This window comes from Alternaria postmessia (genome assembly GCF_024291825.1).
Source record: "Alternaria postmessia strain BMP 2775 chromosome Unknown scaffold_206, whole genome shotgun sequence".
Lineage (NCBI taxonomy): Eukaryota > Fungi > Ascomycota > Dothideomycetes > Pleosporales > Pleosporaceae > Alternaria > Alternaria postmessia.
The window spans coordinates 1-20,609 of NW_026260279.1; the positions used below are offsets into that span (position 1 = coordinate 1).

Genomic DNA, 20,609 nt, shown 5'->3' on the forward strand with positions numbered 1-20,609 from the left:
GTTTAAGAGCTCTAAACTGAACTGACTGATAAGACGAGAGCTCTAAACTGACACTGAACTGACTGCCAAGCAATCAGTCAGTCAGTCAGTCTCATCAGTTTGGATTGATTGTTAGCAACTCTGACTGGACTTCATCTTCGCGATGTTTGCAGGATCAGCACCTTCACCCTCAAGCCATCGCTCGGGTCGAAAGATATCCGCGTCTTCTCCGAAAGTCTCCTTGTCCTGATGCAGGACCCATGCATTACAGCCAACCACGACTCCTCCAGGCACATGATGCCCATCTATAGTGGCACCCTGTGGCGGTGTGATACGTTCGAGAAGCAAGCCAACGGCTGGATGCATTCGGAAAGACTCAGTAATGACGGCGTCGAGGTAGATGAGCTTCTTGGCAGCGGAGAAAGGAATAACATCATCCGCACCAGTACTATCTTGGAGTGATGCCAAAGCACCTGAATCGTGTGCGTCATCGATCTCCTCCATCAATCTCCTGTATACGCGTGGATTTTTCAAGAGGTAGTAGAAGACGCCAGCCAAGCTGATGGAAGTGCTGTCAGAACCAGCAATGATCAAGGATGCGCACATAGCGGTGATTCGATCATCAGTCAGAAACTCCGGGTTCTTGTCCTGTGATTGCAAGAATCGTTGGAGAAAGGTGACACCCATCTCGCTGGAAGGTTTCTTTGCTGTATATTGTTTCTGATTAGCCGATACCTCGTCTTGCCTTGCCAAAGCAAACTTGATAATCGCCGCGTTTGGGCTGACTGGCCAGAGATTTATACTCTCGAGGAATAGTTTGATTGGGTTCTTGACAAGGACACGATCCCACCAGGGATTTTGGCCTACCACAGTGCCATAGTCTTGGAATGAATCCACCGTAGCGATGATGTCTGCGACGTCTTTATTCTCTTGGACGAAACCAAGTCGCTTGGACCAAGTAATCTCCCCGATAACGTCGAACGCGAAGTACTGAATCCACGTAGATAATGGACAGATATCCTGTCCTTTGACGTAAAGCTCTTCTGTACGCTTGAGCCAATAAGATGAACAGCTATTCACAAGCGGTTCAAAATCCAGTAGTGTCGATAGAGCGAACGCATGGTTGACAGAGCGTCTCAGGCGAGCATGATGGGTTTCTGATCTTGTCGAGAATCTGAAAATGGCGTATGTAAGCATCTAGCACCTGCAAAAACGTGTCGTATTCGAGCTCACAGATTGTAGACAATGCTGCCTTTTTTCAGGACAGCAAAGACATCGTAATATCCACTCTGGCGTTGATCAGTTCCATCTAACTGGGCTATCGGTGCCGTCAAGACTGACCTTCGTAAATCCTTTATTCAGTCCGTATATATCCTGGATAGCAGATGGCTTGCCAAACGACAAAACGTTGGGTCCGACTCGGACAACGTCGCCATACTTCGCATGTAATTTGCGGTATGTAACATGTGTGTCTCGCTTGTATACATCCATCGCACGCCATATATTCGTCAATGACGCGAAATAAGGCCCAGGATATTTGCTAAGACCTTTCTGAAATCTTTGTGCCAATAGGTAACAGATCAACGAAGCGACAAAAACCGCGCAAGTGGCCAACATCTTGAAAGGAACCAAAGCCTTCGATACTGTAACAGTAACACACAACTAACGAAGTCATAGTGAGATCCATATGATACTTGGGAAAATATATAGCTGCTACGACCGTACGATCATAGGGTTTGACGGACGATAACTTCAACTCGATAACAGCGTCAATGGGTCGGGTCGATGGTTAGACCAGTTCCGATCCCGAGCCGCCGGCAGTGGTTGTATCAGTTTCCAGTTCGAGCCGATGATTGAGCCGAACTGACTTCCGAGCCGATCGGTAACAAACAACTGACCAGGCCGCGTTCCAAACTCTACAGAAACACCGCTATCACGCGTCGCATCATCGGCGAAGTATGTCGAGCGTAGTAGCGGGTTCGCACATGATATCCCGGTCAAGTGCTTATAAACCTATGAACCTTCGAAGCTGTCCGTCCTCCAGGGTTACTTCACCAGAACTTCATATCCGCAGCAACCTCAACTCGTACCACATGATCATGTCTTCAGTTGATCGCCACACCTTGCCGAATGGCTCTCGACCCATCGAAGCCGTCCGAAACAATGGGCCCGACGATTTGGCATTACAGCGCTGGAAATTACGCGAGATGGCTGAAGGATGGCCTATGTACCGCGATGCATGCGAATGGGAGAACTTCGATTCTATATTCCACGACGACGCACATATATACACTACATGGAGCGGCCGCGTGCATTACAAGAAGTTCTTCGAAATCTCCAAAGCAGGCATGGATAAAGGCGCCTTCATCATGCATAGATGTGCCGGAGCCAGTACTGACATTCGACCCGACGGTACTCGGGCTGTAACGAAGCTTAAGTCTACTATCACGCAGCGCTTCACCATTGACGGCTGCGAAGTCGATGTGGAGTGTGACTGTCGCTTCTGCTACCTGTGGGAGAGAAACGACGTTGGCGAATGGAAGGCTAGGCTTGTACGGCATTGGTACGAAAAGGACAAGATGATCCCGGTGAATCCGAATAAAGTCCCCGTTTTGGACGAAGCAAGATTGGCGACTTATTCGCCCGGCTATAAAATGCTTGCTTACGGTCAGGAGGAGACGATGGATGGTATCAAAGTCCTCCACGGCATGCCGGGACATCGCCGTGAAGATGCGGGGACACCTTCTCGTGAGGCGCACGACAAGCTGTATTTCCAGTGCAAGAAGTGGCTGGACGGAGAAACTGTTCGGGCGGAGGACTTTTAGACCGGTCTCATGAGAACCAATGTACACATTCTAGTTGCGGAGCAACGTGCTGTTTTTTCTTTCTGTCATGGGTAATGTAATGGTGTTTGACGGATAAGCACAGGCGTGCTCAAAGAGGCCATCACTAAGTCGGATCCCAGGGACACAAGCGCGCCCCACCGCCTCAGGCGTGAACTTGTACCATCCGCATCCTCACTCTCCATCGTTCTCCACATCGTCCGCTTGCGATGCGCTACTACTAACCATCTAGACTTACGCCACGCTTTTCTCATTTGACTCCAATCCGGTGCGAATGCAATCCATTGACTCCATTGTGCATAGCTGCGAAAGTCGGCACATGCAGATCCTTACCCTCCTGCACGAGGAAGAACAAGATCAATGTCGCACGGCATTATCAATCCGACCACGCGGTATCACCGTCTTATAACCCTCCGTTTGTCGATTATGGAACCATAGGTTGTATTGCATGGCATGCTCACAGCTAGGATATGCATTCGACTGCACCTACTACACCTACAAGTCCATTGCGTTATCCGAGCGATCGCCAAACCAAAGCATACATCATGCTGATGGTGAGTAACACAATCCATCGATAGTTTTGGCCGGCAGCGGTAGAATGGTAGGAACCTACTAGTCTCCTCTTCACCCCCACTCAACATATACCTGGCATCGTGACAAAAGCCTAATGCGCCACCTTGAAAACGAAAAGCACAAACTTTCATTACCCGCCAATGGCTCGAAGCGTCGTTAGTCGAAACGCCACCTCCGCACTCCACACTTTAGACTCATGTTCAAGTCCGGGGTACGACAGGCTAAGCATTTGGAGGCACTATCGGCAGATATTGCGACAAGGGGGTCGACACATGGATAACGATCTGCATATCAGTCTGGGATGAAGTGCACACGCAAACGTGAAGCAAGAAAGCAGAATTTCCAATCTCTGGGAGGTGGAGCCAACTCCCAAAGTCCAGCCTTTTCTTGATACTGCCCTACTTCTCCGTTTTAGCATCGCAAAAACAACAACCACTGCTTGTATCGCGTTCCTTGTTCTATCGAACCGTCAAACAACAGCTACCATGCCCGACCTAACCTCGAGCCTTCTCTCCAACTGGAAATGTCTAGCAGCATGCACTCTCGTCTCCATGTCCCCCTTCCAATACGGCATCGACTTTGGCGCCATCGGCGGCCTACAAGCCATGCGCGGCTTCCTTGAAATCTTCGGCCACCCAGATCCCACCGTACCAACCGGCTACAACATTTCTACAGAGCGCCAACAGCTCATCTCCTCGTTGATGACGCTAGGTGCTTTCCTCAGCTCCTCGTTCGCGGGTGTCTTCGCAACGAGGCTGGGCAGGAGACAGTGTCTTTGGATGGCCAGTGTGCTCTGCTGCGTTGCGAATATCGTCATGATGACTACGACGAGTATGGGAGGTTTGTACGCAGGGAGACTGCTGATTGGTATCGCGAATGGATGGTACATGACATTTTCGCAGTTGTATATCCAGGTTCGTTTCCTTTCCCCCTTCTTTCTTTCTCCCACCCACCTTCTTTCACACACTTTCGCTGACGAAAAGGGATACAGGAATCCGCACCAGCGCGCTACCGCGGTCTCATGATCTCCGTCTTCCAGATATGGACCTCGATTGGCACACTCATCGGCACCGTCATCGACAACGCGACACACGACATGCAGGGTCGTAACTCATACATCATCCCGCTTGGCACCATCTTCATCGTCCCGTTCTTCATGTCCATTGGCATGTTTTTCATCCCCGAGTCGCCGCGTTGGCTCATCCTGGTCGACAGACCAGCACAGGCTGAGAAGGCACTACTCTGGATGCGTCCCCATCCCGAAAGCGTACCCGGAGAAGTAGCAGAGATACAAGCTGCCATTGACGCGGAAAAAGCTGTCAAGTCAAGCGCGAATTTTCTGGATATCTGGAAGGATCCTGTGGATCGGCGACGCACGTTGTTGGCTATTGCGGCGGTATCGACGCAGGCCGCATCTGGTGCTATGTTTATGATTGCGTACGGAACGTACTTCTTCCAGGTCAGTACCCGCGCTTTCATTGTTTTTTTGACCTGGTGGTGATACTGACAACATATAGATGGCCAACGTCGGAAGTCCTTTTATGAATTCGTGCATCTTGACCTCGGTGGGTGTCCTCGCCATCATGGTGAATAGTAGCATCATCTCCAAGATCGGCCGTCGGCGCGTTTTTCTCATGACTGGTCTTTCAATCTGTGGCGTTACACAGCTTATCATTGCGGCCGTATACCATGTCAATCCTGGGACTACCGGCACGGGAAAAGTAAGAGTCGTCTTTTTTCTCTCTAAGCATCAATCTAGGTTCCTTCACTGACGTTTGCACAAGGTCATCGTTGGTCTCTCAGTCGTGTACATCATAGGCTACAACGGCATGATCGCCGCCTACGCATGGCTCACCGGCGGAGAAATCCCATCGCAGCGTCTCCGTTCATACACATTTGGAATCGCATCTGCAGTTGGTTTCGCAGGTGCCTGGCTAGCCACTTTTACAGCTCCCTACTTTATCAATCCCGAGTCGCTGAACTGGGGACCCGAGTACGGTACGTGCAGCAATTTCCCTATTCACCCATAACCTCCCCCTCGTTCACACCCAAGCTTACTAACATGCTTTTTTTTTTTGCAGGCTGGATCTGGGGCCCGTCTTGTTTTATAACTGTCATCTGGGTCTACTTTTACCTCCCCGAGATCAAGAACCGCACGCTCGAGGAAATCGACGAGATGTTTGAAGCTAGGCTCTCTGCGCGCAAGTTCAGAAAGTATGTTTGTACCGGGAGGGTGCTGGCTGGTGATGGGGATGACAAGCTTGGTAGTGAGAGAAGGGATAGCGACAAGGATGGTAGCGAGAAAGATCAGGTTGTACACCGGGAGGTTGTTGATGTAGGAGAGAAGGGCGCATGAGCTGGAAAGGAGATTGTCATGGAGGTGTGAGAGATTTGATGTTACAGTGGCTAAAGACACGGCTTGAGGAAATGATAGCTGAGCACATGGACTTGCAAGACGTGTACCTTGACTGTGTATCGTTTGAATGCTACTCCTCTGTTCAAACCTCCGCATTATGTACCGGCGTTCTCGACATCCTTCCCGCACACACAGCACCTACCAGACTCAACCACAACCGGCGAAAACACGATACTCAAATGCCGTCCATCTACGCACCAACACCACACTTCTTTATCGCCTCATCCCCCATCTCCTCAGCATACTTCTCCGCATCATGCTGAAACACCCAATCCTCCCTCGGAAACTGGATGAGCGTAGGATCCTTCTTCACCTTCTCCCAATCCGTCTTGTGCCACATATCCCTCGTCGTCTCCCCCGTCTTCTGCACCGCCTTGACACGGTCATACCGTATATCCTGATACGCCCTCAGCGCACCTTTAACATTCTCCTTGCCAGCTTTCCGCAGCAACACAGCAAGCGTCACGCCATCTTCCAGCGCCTGCGTCGCACCCTGCGCGCTCGTAGGTAAGAAAGGGTGTGCAGCGTCGCCTAGCAGGCAGATTCGGCCGTGGCCTGGTGCGGAACCGTAGCCGCTGACCCAGTTGGGTAGTGGGTCTCGGTACACGAGTTTCCAATCTACGAGTTTCTCTTCCGGGGTCTTGGACACGATTTTCCAACACATGGGGTCCCAGCCTTCGAGCACGGTTTTGACGTCGTTGAGGTAGCCGGGGAAGGACCAGGATTCGTCAATGTCGTGCGAGTCGCGGTGGGTGAGCACCCAGCAGCAGTCTGTGCCGTTTTTGATGGTGCTGAAGAGGAAGTGGACGTCTGGGCCTGGGTTGGTTGTCAGTATGAGATTAGGGTTCGAGGGGAGGGGAAGGGAGGTGTACCGATCCAGCCGTTGAAGGTATCTCCGTTGTCGCAGAATTGCTTGGTTTCCGGATCTGCCATCATATCCTTGTTGCTGAACCATGCTCGCCAGACAGCATACCCACTGCTCTTCGGCTTGTCTTCGTATCCCAGCACCAGTGTTCTTGCCTTGCTCCTGACACCATCACTCGCAACCACCAGATCACCAGCGACCCTCGTCCCATCCTCCAGCACGATACCCGCTTCCTTCTCATCCTCCCAGTACTTCTCTACCCTCTGCCCCAGGTTGATCTCCACTCCAATCTCCTTTGCGTAGTTAAACACAATCTCGTGCAGCTCGCCCCGGTGTCCGTTGAAGTTTGGCGCCTTTTCGTCGCGTGGCGGCGTCTTCTGGTTTATGACTATCTCGCCGGTGTCCCATTTGTGGATGTTGAAACCGTATTCGGTAAGGTCGATGGAGATGCTGCGCATGTCGCGTGCGACGCGTCCGTCGCTCCAGCGCGCGAAGATGCGACCGGCGTTGGGGCCGAAGGTTATGATGTCGCCGAGGATTTTGAGCGAGGGGAAGGATTCGTAGATGACGGGGGTGTGGCCGTGGCGGATGCATTCTATGGCTGCTGTGAGGCCGCCGAAACCTGGTCGTGGTTGTTAGGGGTCGTACGTAGTAGGTAGTAGGACATGTACCTGCGCCGATGATGATGACTTTGATGCCAGTCTTCGGCTTCGCGCCATTGGTGACGGGGCCATTGCCATTGGTCTCTAGAGAAGACATGGTGGGTAGTTTGGTGTCGTCGATTCTCGCACGGAGTGGCATGCGCGAGTTTGATAGAGCGTCACGACCAGAACAGGAGTGACACAACGCGCTTGGTTGCGAGAAAAGGCTCGAGGTGTCTGAACGCGTCGACCGGGTATCCGTTCGCGCAGCGTGGGGCTTGGCCAGCCTGCATCTACCGACGATATGGCAGTGTACCCATAGCCTCAGCTACTTCATCCAGGCGAGATGATACCGATGGCCGAGGGTGCAGGCGTGGGTCGTGGCGCCATGGGCTTGCAGACGTTGGACGCTTCTCGCGGCATGTCTTCTCCGTGGGGTGGATTTGTATTGTTGGGGAGTGGATCGACATATCTGCCGGGTAAAGAGTGTTGACGCGTGACGCGAGGTTATTGGAGTTGTGAAGGGAAGCATGTCCCTGCCCCACATCGTGTTAAACCTCCCCGCACTGTACCCCGCAGCGTCCATTACAACTGCGCCTTGCCATTTCCGGATGGACCCCGTTCTGAGAGTGTGATGCAGTAGACGCTGATGCGAGTCTGAAGTTGGCATGCATTCTGATGCCAGTAGTCGAAAGTAGCTGTGATGAAGCTTGGGCCCTCTGTCAATGGGTGACGCGAACCGACCTGCAAATTACGAGGAAGGAATACATGGCGGGGCGGGCATGGTGTAGTCCTGTTGTTATCATTTCGAATCTATAACCCTACAGAAGGTATCATATATCAAAGTTGACGTCGATGGATCTGCTGGACATTGTGAAGGTATCACAAGTCACCATGTCGACCTTGACACATCCAGAATGGAACCAGGAGACGGGCGGCCTCGAAGTCGCGAAAGCCTTCGCTGACCAGATCCGAGGGAAGAGTGGTAAGAAGCCTGGTATCGTCACACTCATGAGGCACTGAGTTGATAGGACAATAGTACTCATCACCGGTGTATCACCCGAAAGCATCGGTTCTTCCATAGCCTTCTCCATCGCTTCCCAAAACCCAAAGCTCGTCATCCTCGCCTCGCGCACAAAGTCCAAACTAGAACAAGTACTCAAGAATGTCAAAGATGCCTATCCAGACGTCGCTCTCAAAATTGTTCTTCTCGATTTGATGTCCCAAGAATCTGTTAGAACCGCAGCGAAGGAGGTCTCGCAGTTGACAGACCGCCTAGATCTGATCATCAACAATGCGGGTATCATGACACCGACGCGCCAAACGACCAAAGAGGGCATCGAAGGGCAATTCGGCGCGAACCACACCGGCCACTTTTTACTCACCAACCTGCTCATGTCTCAGCTTTTGGCGTCGGTATCGTCTTCGAAGGATGGTGCGACACGCGTCATCAACCTCACTTCTCTGGGCCACCGACTCAGCCCAGTGCGCTTTTCCGATTACAACCTGGAGAAAAGCAATGAGGAGGTGCCTGAGGCAGAAAGACATGTGCCATTACCCCCGGCGTTTTCTAAGACCGCAAGTGACGGGTATAACGGGTATGTCGCGTACGGACAGGCGAAGACGGCGAACATCTTGTTCTCCGTAGGCATCAATGAGAAATTTGGAGACAAGGGAGTGAAGAGTTATGCCGTGCACCCTGGATGTGAGTACCCGACTACGACAGGACTGATTGGTCGTTCATGAGTGAGCTTGCTGACGGCATAGCCATCTGGACTGGTCTCAGTCGCGACTTGGATACAGATGGTGAAGCTGCGATTAGAAACACGAGCCCGTTCTGGAAAAACCATGATCAAGGGGCTGCGACAGTCCTAGTCGCGGCACTAGACCCTGCTTTGGACGGTAAGTGCATTCTTGATCGCGCTATGCACGTGCTGACACAATGTCAGAGTCGAAGGGCGTTTTGCTGCATGACTGTCAGATGTGCGACGCCATGCCGTATGCGACCGACACAAACTTAGCCGAGCGGCTGTGGACGTTGAGTGAGAAGTTGGTTCAGAGCAGCTTCAAATTGTGACGCGACGAATACACTGAAGTAGGAAAGAGTTCAGGAACCATAGCGAAGAGGAGAATGATATGATTGTCGAGATAGAGACCTAGACTGACAACAGCCAATCCTAGCATGCAGCAATGGGGATAACAGAAGCAAACCTGTGCATAGCATGTTCTTCTTCCATGTCCTCTGCCAGATCTCTCATATGCCTCAGACTTTTTTGCGTGTCGTCGTGATAACGCCCCAGTTCCTTTTCGCGCGCCTGGTATACCTCTGTAACGACGCCATGAGCTTCCAAGAACCTCCCCATATGCTGTAAGAGAATGGCGCGGAACTCCAAAGCTTTTATAGTTCCTAGATGAGTGTCTCCGAGCTCTTTGCGCATGAGTGGAAGGGCTGACGCGATGATAGACTCTGCCTCGCGGAACTTATTCTGATCGTGAAGAGCAGTGGCCAGGTTGATATGTGTGTTCAAAGTATCCGGGTGCGATTCTCCAAGCCTTGCCTGGAATAATTCGATAGCTTCGCGGTATATTGCTTCAGCCTCCGAGTGGCGGCCTTGCTGGTTGAGCGTGATGGCGAGATTTGCTTTGCTTTTGATGGTCTCGTGGTGGTGTGGGCCCAGGATGCGCTGGCGTTTCCTGTACACGTAGCGATGGCTGTGTTCAGCCTCATTAAGCTTGCCCTGAAATTGAAGCGTGATGCCAAGATTACTCCTTGCCGCAATGACGAACAGATCGTCTCCACCGTAAGCTTGAAGCCATCCTTTGAGTGAACTCTGGAATAAGTTACTCGCCCTTTCATAACGTCCCTGGGTTAGTAGCACTATCCCCAGATTATTTGCGCTTACTAATGTATCGGGGTCATCATGTCCAAGTTTCCTCCTTTTGAATCGTAGAGCTGTGCGATGGTAATGCAACGCCTCGCGATCATTCCCCATGGCATGGTGCACAAGCCCCAGCCCGTTGATGCTGTGTAGAGTGGAGATATCTGATCGACCGAGAACCTTGTCTCTAGAATGTCGAAGTTTCCGGAACATGTGTAATGCCGTGTTGAGATTGCCAAGCAACGCGTGTGCGACCGCTTCTTTACCACTAAGCGCTGTCTCCGCTTCGAAATGTGTAGGCAGAACTGCTTTAGACCATGTCTTGATCTTTGAGAGAACGTCCAACACGCATACATATCGGCCCGCTGTGAGAAGATACATGCAATACCGTGTAGCCAGGTTTACGGTCTCTTCAAGTGTAGGATCGTCCACCGGGTATTGCATCGAGGTTTCCAGTATAGTGGCGACGTCTATCTGTAGCCTGTGACCATGCTGGAGATTATGCACATTGGAAAAATGCATGTCAAATTCGATGCTGGCCGTACGTAACATGAATTTGTCGTGCATCAGGCGCCTTCCTGTTGTCTGTAGCTCTGGTCGCATGCCTGTCTTCGAAGGGGTTGTGTTCTGGTTGGCAGTGATACTAGCGAAGGAGATATTAGCAGCGAGCTGAACTCATGAGCTGATGGAACTTACAACGAAATGAATGCTTGGGTAAGCAGACTGTAATTGCTTCTATACGATGATATGAGACGCTCCACCTTCTCACCCTTCAAGATAACAAAAACGCTGTCCGATAGAGTTGACCGTTCCTGTAGAGGAACATCCATCCGAAAGGTCTGTAGCAACAAACACAACCTGTCGGCATCCTTCCGACATTGCTTCCATAGTTGAGTAATGTTTGGTGTACAGCTGAGGGCCTGGTGTTCAATGTCATCAAGAAGACCGGCCATCGTTTGGGATGAGATCAACCACTCCTTGACCGTTTCCGATCTATGGCGTAGGTTGTGAGAAAGTCGTGATGCAGTGTGCCCGGATGCAACAGTATAATGAGCTAGCTGCGTGGCGGCAGCTAGACCGCCCATGATGGCTAATGCTTCTACCATTTCGCGATTCGAGATAAGATGAGATTGTTTGATTTGAACAATCAGTTTCTCAGAGGGATAACTGAACATTAATTAGAATAGGGCAAAAAGGCAAGTCTGAGTGACACGTCTGTCACACACACACACACCACACCGATGGTCATAACTAAATGATGATAGACTTACAGCTTATTGGCCATATCCGTATGGCATGCAGCAAGGCTGCATATTACGTGCAGCACGCTTGGCGCGCAGTGATTCACCGGTTATCCCGTGACGTAGGCGAACTCCAAATTGTGGGAGATAAAGACCGCATGCCTATGAACTTTCGAAAGACGGTTTCGCGAATCCCAGACTTTCAGCGAAGTATCGTTCGAGCTTCTTAACGGAATCCCCAACGACTCTACCGATGTTGCGAACTTTGACGTTGTGCTCGATCGTGTATGGTTTTGCGAAGTTAATGCGAGACATTACGTTGACGTCAACATCTGGATTCTCAACTTTGATCTCTATGGGTTCTTTAGAAAGATCCTCGCCCTTCTCGTGCAGCACGACTTGATTGCCCTGTGGAATCACAGCTGCATACTGATTTGCGATCACGCCAGGTTTGGTGGTTCCTTGGCCAGAGTACGTACTGATGCGCAAGCAGACGGAGAAGGTCGATCCCGGTCTCACCACTACGAATCTGGCAGCCTTGGTGAATGGAGTTCCAGATGAACCGCTAGGTTCCGTCCAGGGGGTCATGAAGATGCGATCTTTCTTGAAGAACTTACGAGGGTTCGTAACGTCGTCAAAATCTATACGGGTCAGCGACAGGTCATAAGGTAGCCAGCTAGCGTACCAGGTTTTGTCCTTGGTACCGATATAAGAGAAGAGATGGAAGAATTCAAGTCTTGCATAAAGTCAGGATGATCTGGCTGCGGGCCATCATAAATGGTGGAATGCCAGTAAGATAGCAGAAGTGGAAGATCATCTCCATGCACAATACCGACATCCTTCACCTTTACATTGTATTGTATGGGATGGTGGATGCCGAAGTAAACGCGACACGCAGTCGCGAGAGGATGCTGATACTCTGTCATTACCACACGTATCGGGCTTTTCTTCAAGGGCGCTTCGCCGACTACCAGATGTGGAGAATACCCATCGCTATAAATGATGGCGTGTTCGTCAGGATTGACACCTGGCTTAGTAGTGCCTCGGCTTCCATAGGAGAATATTGGACTTGGGTATGTTAGCATATGATAACGTCCCCTCGACGAGCATATCCTTACATTGCGAAGCAGAATTCTCTTCTGCGTTTCACAACGACGAATCGGCGGATATGAGTGAACACGTATTCACCATATCGAATCTGAGATAAACTGTCGTTGTGCTGTGCTTGCTTGGAGTTGCCACTTGCAGCCTCGGTAAAGAGCATCGAAAAGACCTATTCTGAGTAAGTTTTATTAGAGGGTGTGCTCTTGGGGGCATCCTACTCTGCCCTCCTCGAAAAAGGTACCTGTGCGTACGCAAAAGCCTTTCTAAGTGTTAGCCGCCTCAACGAGAATGTAAGATTATCTCGACCCACTGGAATCGAGTTGACCATATGATTGACCCATTTGTGAGTACACAGAGCTATATGTTCCCTGAGTGACACCACCTTGATGTTCGTCCTGAGTAGCTGTAGCTAGTGATTGCAACGAGTCGGATCTCATATGTGCTTGGTGTATTGGTCGATTCTTGCCCTGCACTTGAGTAGTCTGCTGCGACAGCAGTCCCCAGTCGAAGTCCTTCCAGCCTTGTCCTTCTATGAACGTGATGAGCTACATAGAAGCGTTGGTCGATAGAGGCGTACTCACCGACATAGTGCTTCCAGCAGTATCGCCCTTGTTGTGCATTCCACTCGCTATAGAGATACCTTTGAGCTTGTACATTCCATTCTGGCTGGCGTTGAGGTTGAGACATCTTCCCAGTGTTTCACCGCCAGATTAGCCGCCGAGATTTGAGGTTCTCCAGCAAGAGATTGCTTGATTGTGCTGAGAGAGGGATGATTTAGCAGCGCTAACTACTAGCGGATAGCGGGGAGATAGCGGGCGCGTACTCATCCCCCCGGTAATTAGGCAGGTCAATTAATGTACCTGCAGTAGAGCTGCATCCTTCTCTCTCAAGAAGGCAAAGAACACCGAGAATTACCGTTTACATCATCTTTCCATCTCGCCATCCATTGCTTTTTGCATCAGGCTGCGCAGCGGTACAGTTGCCGCATTTCGTTTAGGTGCCTACCCTCAGCCGCCTACCTCCAGCCTATCAACAACAAACACATCACCCACACCTACTGCAGGAACGCCAATGGGGCAAGTTCTTACTGTAAGAAAACTTTTCCCGCTCTTTCGTCTTAGGGTGCAGACTTCCGTTCGCAATATCTGATCGTTGGTAGGCTGCACGGCTCGCTGTGCCCCAGGGAGATAGCGACCCGTGCAATGTGCCCGCGCGCCCAAGTCTACCGTGGTTGCGATGCTTGAAACCGCCAGCAGCGCAGCACTTGCGCGACATTGCGCATAACGGTTGCGCTGATCATCAAGACCCTGTTGCACATCAAAGTCGGTTCGTTCCAACCCTCAAGGCTAGCAGTCATCCCACGTTGTCTACTGTTCTTGAGCGGGTGAACCGACTACTTCTCTTTGTTTACAACGTTTACGACGCTTCCGCCCTCACGACGGACATACATGGCGACAGCTGCCGCAAAACGCTATCCACAAGCGAACATGGACACGACCACATGGCAGTCCTTCGCATCGCATGGACGGCAACTATCCTTTCCACGCAACGTTTCGACGCCTGCATCCTCCAGATGCGATTTCATTTGTTTATCAACGTCATATTTGCTTTTTCTCGTCCACGCAGATTTCGATACCCACACGGAACAGTGACACGCGTCACTCAGCTCCCGAACACACCTCCACCGCGTCCAGAACCAAACCCTTACCCGACTGGACCTTACCAGGACAGTCTTCCACAGCCTACCACCACTCCCAGTGTTACTGAGCGGGATCTCACATCTAATCTTCACAGTTCATACCATCGAAAAGCAAATAAGAAGCCGCCGCCACGCCCTGAGCCTACGCCATATCCGACGGCGCCGCACCAGAGCAGTACCAAAACATCCAACGATCCACCACCACGTCCTGCACCTAATCCGTACCCGACCGGGCCGCATCAAAGCTAGGTCAGGGACGGCCTGGAACCAAGGGGAAATGTAAGCTTTCGATCAACAGGGTCCTCAATGCACATGCTAACATCCTTAGGCAGCTGCAGCATAATCCTATGCTTCGCAAGCAGCCGCTCCCACTGCCACCGCTTCGACACTCCACACGAGCCTACCCTCGGTCGACGATTGCGCACACATACACTCCACTCATTTCACTTGATCGCATGGAAAAGGGGAACATCATAATGAGGACTATTGTAATGAGGGTTACTGTAACGGGATTCTGTATGGAAACACCCATGCTGTTATTTGGCTTCATGGACAAGGACTTTACGTGTATATGTATTATTACTGCGGGCTACTATCTTCACAATCAATATCGTCTTGCCCATCTGCTTCCATTGGGAGACGACCTCTTTCGCGTACACGAATGCCTAGTTGCGCGTCTCATCGAGGTCGATGATGTCACCCTGCAGCTGTACCACTGCGCGTCCGATAAGATAAGCGCGTGCACATACCATCGCGTTTCGGTATTATTGCTGCCTTACACTCTTGCTAGCAATCCCTAGTATTGTCTTACGCTAATTTTACATGTCATGGCCTCGCTGCTACGAGCTTTCCTATACCTCACACATTTATCTGGCTCCACGCGACTGACACGCAAAGTCCCATACCCTTCGATGGCCTATAGAGTTCTACTTTTCACTACCATCTTATTATCTGTCCTTTCGCGATTATGTTCTCACATCGCTAGGAAACCGTGGTACAATCGCATGTATTGCCCGCGTGCGGCCACTTCCACTCGTTCCGCCGCTGCTTCCACGCGCCGTATACGAGTCCACCTGTCGGACGAGATTTGCTTTGTTGCATACACACTGGCTTGAAATGAAGGGTTGCATGGATGACAGGAGCTTCATATCGCTGGATCCCTGCGTGGATAGGGCCTCATTCATGTCGAATTATTGCTTGCATAGGGGAAGAACAGATGTACGGACTGTTCTTGCGGAAGCGATGAATTTTCATGTCACACGTCTGCTTTGCGTGTCACTGTCGCATGCTCCTGGATATCCGTGCATAAAACGACTGCCGTCCAACTAGCTTCGCGTCATCGTGACTACTGACAATACGTACTGCCCCTTGCGCCGAACACCAAGTGGAAGGAAACATCCCTAAACATCATCGTGATAGTAGAAGGTCTGGCATGCAAACCGTAAAGGAAGAGCGCCTGCGCCTAGAACACGTAAGAGATAATGATGTGAGAGTCTTGCCCACTCGCCACTAGCTCTGCTTCCAACTCCGCGAGGTATCTCCTACTGTACATCGTGTCTGGATGGTTTTCCTCCAACATCGCTTTCTGCATATTATAAAGTAATGCCATCATCCCCAACGCCTCTTCGAGTCTATCTTGCCAATGCAAGAGCGTAGCCAGATAGTGTATTGTCTTGAACGTTTCCGGATGACCCTTGCCATGCTTCTCTTCCAATGTATCGAGAACTTCTCGTATCAACGCTTCTGCTTCTGCAAATTTGGACTGCTGGTGTAGAACGTAGGCAAGGTTGCGGAGAGACTTGATGGCCTGCGGATGTGACGGGCCCAGTTCTGTTTTGTATGTTTGGCAGATGTTGTGAAGGAGCTGGACTGATTCGTCGTAGAGACCTTCTTTCTGGAGCTCCAATGCTAGATTACCTTTGCTCTTCAATGTATCTGGGTGTGTCGAACCCAGGGCAACCTGTCGGCCTTTCAATGCAGCCTCATGTAGCCGCCGAGCTTGTTTAGACCGTCCTTGTAGCCCCCTGAGAACACCGAGATTGCTCTTACTGACGAGGACGTCGGGATGTGAATCTGGAAGCCTTGCTTGTCGTCCGCGCAACGCTTGGACAAGATAGATCTCGGCTTCTTCGAAGTTTCCTTGGCTTTCCAGTGACAGCGCAAGATTATTAAAAGTGAAGAAGATTTCTAAGTCACACGGCCCGCATACAATACGCTTCAGCTCCAGCACTTTGCGATGACAACGCTCCGCTAAAGAGAACCGACCCTGCTCCCATTGATACAAGCCAATATTGTTGAGACTATGAAGAGTTTCTAGGTGATCTTCTCCGATAGTGTAGATCTGCGATCGAAGTACCTCTCTCGTAATAGTTTCCGCAGCTGTAAAATCCCCGTTTCCATAATAAGCAACGCCGATCTTGCTGCGAAGTCTGTCGGAGGCAGTGACGAGCTTTTGCACACTGATTGGAGCCCAGGAGATGAATCGAGAGGACGCAGCGATTGCTTCGTATGCTTTTCCTTGGTTAACCAGAAGTTGGCACAATATGGTTGACATTTGGAAGGCAAGCTTAATTATGCCCGGCGAAAACTCTCGTTCAGGAGCGAGTGTGAAAACAGCCATTAACACCGAGGCTATGTGCAAATGACATTTCTGAGCGAAATTTGTTGCAGTCATAGGTGGTGCTCCGAGTTGGGCAACGAATTGGAGAGCGGCTGCCAGGAATCGAGCACGGTTGGGGCTGCAAAGCAGTTGACCTCTTGCGGTGTGCCTCACGAGCTCCGGTATCCTCCATCTCGTGGTCCGCGTAATGGGCTTGAGAAGCGAATATGCTTTGAGGACGTCGATTGCTTCTCTTCTCGACTCCGTGTTCGCAAGAGTTGAAATGAACTCATCTGGTAGGTCTGAACAGTCCAAGCTCGACAGGACGAAGAGGATTGTAGGAATATCTCCATTGCATTTTACAAGGGATTTGAGCGTGTATATGCGATCATGATCTCCTTGACGTACCGCTGTGGGATGCGGAAAAACCGCCGTTCCGTCGAGTAGCGCAGTCAGGAACATCGCATCTTGTTCTAAGAGCGCGAGAAATCCTGTCAGCCGAGTACCGGTGGATGCTATGTATATCCCAGCGCTTTTGATTGCTAGCGGATGATACTCGAGCTTTTCCACTAAACTCATCATGGATTCTTCGTCCCAAGCACCTGCTCCGATGTACGAAAGCAACAACTGTTGCGCATCGCCTTCGGACATGGTAGGCATATCGATGATATCAGTCGGGTGCGCATAACGCAATGCGATTCGGCGACTACGGGTAATGAACAGAATGTGATGATCGCGCGTGGGGCGCAACAAGTTTTCCAGAGTCGTGTTGGAGGCTGAGTCTACGTCAACGTTGTCAATGATCAAAAGACGTTTGAATAGGACGGGTGATCTCATCCATTGTATTACAGCCGCTGTTAAAGCTTCTGACGTATTGTTGGCGATATCCGTAAGCCCATCGATCGCGCAAAGCCCTGTAGTCAAAGTATCAGTGGTAGTGGCATCAAGCCAGAAGATAGAGAGGTCTGATGTGTCTTCATGGATGCAGTATGCCATCTCAATCGCTAGATCGGACTTCCTGGAGAAGAATTAGCGGGGTAGCTACCATAGCTACTACAGGAAGGATTCACATACCCAAGCCCTCCTAGGCCATGTATGGCGGTCAAAGATTGCGCTGCCCCTTTGATCTTCGTCGAGAGCTTGTGCAGTAGATCTGCATGTCCTATGAACTTCAAATTTTGCGTGGTGGAGGTCAAGAGCTGATTGAGAAGTATTGGTGGTGCAGTCGCCGTTGACTGGATCTAGACGTTTTTCATGATTAGCTGTCCAGCATGACACAACAACGCGCTACTTTGTTGACCGCGACAACAATCTTAGCCAAAATTTCAATTCCATAGTGCGTACATTATAGGAGACCAATGTATTGGTCGAAGCTGAGGACGACAGACCATGAACAGTCGACATGCTGTTCACGTGATTCAGCCTAGTGCTGTCAGCATGGCTTCCATCAATCGAAGTGAGCAAGCACTCAACGTGGCTAGATGAGCGCATAAAACAATACGCTGGCTTATAGCTAGCATCTCTTTGTTCAATTCAGTCTCTTTTCTTACGACCCTGATGTTCTTCCATATCTTGGCTATCTTCCCATCATCGGTATGTATCGTGGTTTTGTGCAGTACTGCTTGGACACTGTTCAGGTCTTCAGTGAGGCGATCCATGATTGATGAAGGAACAACATTGTTATTGAGTGGTCTACAAGTTTCTAGCGACGCTTTGGTAAGCAGCGTTGCCTGGTCGATCAGACGTCCTTGGGTAGCGGGAGCCTTGCGAACTCGTCGTGCGAAGTCTGGTACAGCATTAACAGCGCTGAAGCTGTATTTCGCAAGCTGCGGGATCGCAGCGGCAGCTCCGATGAACTCGACCATGGTACAAAATTCGGAAGAAAAACTTGGTGGCAAGTAGATGATTTATAGCCGATCGGTTGGAGCATGGTGGCTGTGATGTGCGCAGGGCGCACTTCGCAAGACGTGGCTCCATGAGCAAAGTGTCACTGGTTTACTCGCACTTCAGATTGCCTGGCCTTGAGTGCATCATGCATGCATCATGCGTCCTTCAAAGTGCTGATTGGCTTACCATTCAGTGCTTGGCTGCATATTGTCACCGGTCACTCAAGACTCTACTAATCTGAATGCGTCGGTCACTACCGTTTTCCTTCAACCCAGGTTCCAAGAAGCAGATAATGATGCAGACCATTCTTTGGGAATCTCAGGTCGTATTGGGTGTTAGACATTCCATGAAGTACTCTTCCATACGCCAAACAGAGTCTGGTATCAGTCTGCCGATCGGTCGAACTTTGACGTTGTACTCCACCGTGTAGACCTTTGCAAAGTTCAACCTCGACATCGGAGAAACTGGCCCTGTCGACGACTTCTCGACCTTGATATACATAGGTGACTTTGTGAGCTTTGGTTCATTTTCGTGGTAAATGACTTCGCCGCCTTCAGGCACCACAGGCGCATGATCTTGCGCAGCAACGCCAGCCTTGCTGGTCGCCTGTCCCGAGTAAGTGTGTATGGGAAGGCAAAGACAGAACGTCGCTTTGGGCCTGACGACAACCAACCTTCGGATTTTCACCATTACTGGCGGTCCTGCCTGGCCCTTGACGAGATCACCGCTCGTTTCTGGCCAGGGCACCATGAAGACTTTGCCTTTCTTGAAGAATGCTCGCGGATTGTTTATCACCGTATAGTCTATCGCCTAGTTTTAGAGAAGTAAATTAAGGGAGGTGTACACTAACCTGAATGAAGGTCACCAGTCAATTGGTAGTTGATGTCGTGTAGCCAGCGAGAAACAGCGGTGTCTAGTTCTGTATCATCGACCTTCCCAGACGTGTCATTAGAGTTTGTCGTTATGTCTGGTGATTCTTCTTTTGTTGCATCTGGAACGAACTCGGTCGAAATGTTCAGGCTATGTGTTTCGGCATTTGCGGACTTTGTTGGTTTGTTATCCTCGTTGGTATGTGACTGTGAAGCTGACGATCGTGGCCTTTCGTCGACGGCCTGATCTTGCACATCTCCGTTGTCTAACAATTCCTCTTCATCGAGGAATTCTTCTGTATCTAGAAATTTTCTCTTGTTCCCGGCATCTTCGCCAGCCTGTATTGTTTTCCACTTCCGTGTAATCGTCTTTTGCGCGTTCGACTCATTATGATTGCTTTCATCGTTTGGGACGCTCCACCCGGCTTGAGTTTTCTTATAATCTTGCGCTTCTCCGCTTTTTCGTCCCATACCGGACCAATATTGCAAGAGCTTGCCTAAATGGCTCGGATGTACCTGGCCGATATCCTTGACTTTGACATTTTTCTCGATAGGATAGGTCTTACCAAACCGTATACGCGATTCAGACCTTAGGCGAATGCTTGCATCCACTGGTATGATCTCGATGGGTTGCTCAGTCATCCCGGCTTCGTATTCACCAGGCAGGTAACACGATCGTGGGTCAGTACCTGAAAGATATACTATAGCATGATCTGCTGGATAGCAACCTTTCTTTAGCGTACCCCGGCCAGAGTACGTTCCGATGGGGCTAACATCTAAGTTAATTCAGTACCTTTGCGCCTTGTGACTGACTTGCCATGCATAAACAAACCCATGGTTGTCTTGTACTACGACAAAGCGTCTGATGTTCGTATGCACACGTTCATTGAACCGTACAACGGTGTAAGCTTGATCGGAAGGTGGAGCATGAGAGATTTCGCTAGCGGTCTCGCTATACAGCATTGCGAATACCTAAGACAGGTGATTAGATCTCAACTTTCTGAGCGATACCAC

General features: G+C 50.5%; 8 protein-coding genes across 8 annotated transcripts; 3 read left to right on the plus strand and 5 right to left on the minus strand.

Annotated features, from left to right (window-relative positions):
- Positions 1 to 111: 111 nt before the first annotated feature.
- Positions 112 to 1,470, minus strand: J4E82_011456 (uncharacterized protein; the record flags this gene model as incomplete). Its single annotated transcript, XM_051737662.1, has 3 exons — positions 112 to 1,153; positions 1,213 to 1,268; positions 1,321 to 1,470. 3 exons carry the CDS (start codon positions 1,468 to 1,470, stop codon positions 112 to 114), a joined length of 1,248 nt encoding a protein of 415 aa, XP_051582572.1.
- Positions 1,471 to 2,072: 602 nt separating this feature from the next.
- Positions 2,073 to 2,804, plus strand: PEP2_2 (Vacuolar protease A; the record flags this gene model as incomplete). The annotated part of the gene is made up of 1 exon (XM_051737663.1): positions 2,073 to 2,804. One exon carries the CDS (start codon positions 2,073 to 2,075, stop codon positions 2,802 to 2,804), a length of 732 nt encoding a protein of 243 aa, XP_051582573.1.
- Positions 2,805 to 3,880: 1,076 nt separating this feature from the next.
- On the plus strand, positions 3,881 to 5,751 carry J4E82_011458 (uncharacterized protein; the record flags this gene model as incomplete). The annotated part of the gene is made up of 5 exons (XM_051737664.1): positions 3,881 to 4,309; positions 4,387 to 4,854; positions 4,913 to 5,116; positions 5,180 to 5,393; positions 5,477 to 5,751. 5 exons carry the CDS (start codon positions 3,881 to 3,883, stop codon positions 5,749 to 5,751), a joined length of 1,590 nt encoding a protein of 529 aa, XP_051582574.1.
- Positions 5,752 to 6,001: 250 nt separating this feature from the next.
- Positions 6,002 to 7,435, minus strand: J4E82_011459 (uncharacterized protein; the record flags this gene model as incomplete). The annotated part of the gene is made up of 3 exons (XM_051737665.1): positions 6,002 to 6,627; positions 6,684 to 7,298; positions 7,348 to 7,435. 3 exons carry the CDS (start codon positions 7,433 to 7,435, stop codon positions 6,002 to 6,004), a joined length of 1,329 nt encoding a protein of 442 aa, XP_051582575.1.
- A 737-nt stretch (positions 7,436 to 8,172) lies between these two features.
- On the plus strand, positions 8,173 to 9,063 carry J4E82_011460 (uncharacterized protein; the record flags this gene model as incomplete). Its single annotated transcript, XM_051737666.1, has 2 exons — positions 8,173 to 8,302; positions 8,357 to 9,063. 2 exons carry the CDS (start codon positions 8,173 to 8,175, stop codon positions 9,061 to 9,063), a joined length of 837 nt encoding a protein of 278 aa, XP_051582576.1.
- Positions 9,064 to 9,494: 431 nt separating this feature from the next.
- Positions 9,495 to 10,748, minus strand: J4E82_011461 (uncharacterized protein; the record flags this gene model as incomplete). Its single annotated transcript, XM_051737667.1, has 2 exons — positions 9,495 to 10,666; positions 10,742 to 10,748. The coding sequence occupies 2 exons, from the start codon at positions 10,746 to 10,748 to the stop codon at positions 9,495 to 9,497; spliced, it is 1,179 nt and encodes a 392-aa protein (XP_051582577.1).
- Positions 10,749 to 15,702: 4,954 nt separating this feature from the next.
- On the minus strand, positions 15,703 to 18,704 carry J4E82_011462 (uncharacterized protein; the record flags this gene model as incomplete). The annotated part of the gene is made up of 4 exons (XM_051737668.1): positions 15,703 to 17,857; positions 17,914 to 18,080; positions 18,184 to 18,262; positions 18,313 to 18,704. The coding sequence occupies 4 exons, from the start codon at positions 18,702 to 18,704 to the stop codon at positions 15,703 to 15,705; spliced, it is 2,793 nt and encodes a 930-aa protein (XP_051582578.1).
- Positions 18,705 to 19,044: 340 nt separating this feature from the next.
- Positions 19,045 to 20,371, minus strand: J4E82_011463 (uncharacterized protein; the record flags this gene model as incomplete). The annotated part of the gene is made up of 3 exons (XM_051737669.1): positions 19,045 to 19,529; positions 19,577 to 20,284; positions 20,339 to 20,371. Coding segments are annotated over 3 exons (1,226 nt in total), but the record flags the coding sequence as incomplete, so codon positions are not given.
- Between the last annotated feature and the right edge of the window lie 238 nt (positions 20,372 to 20,609).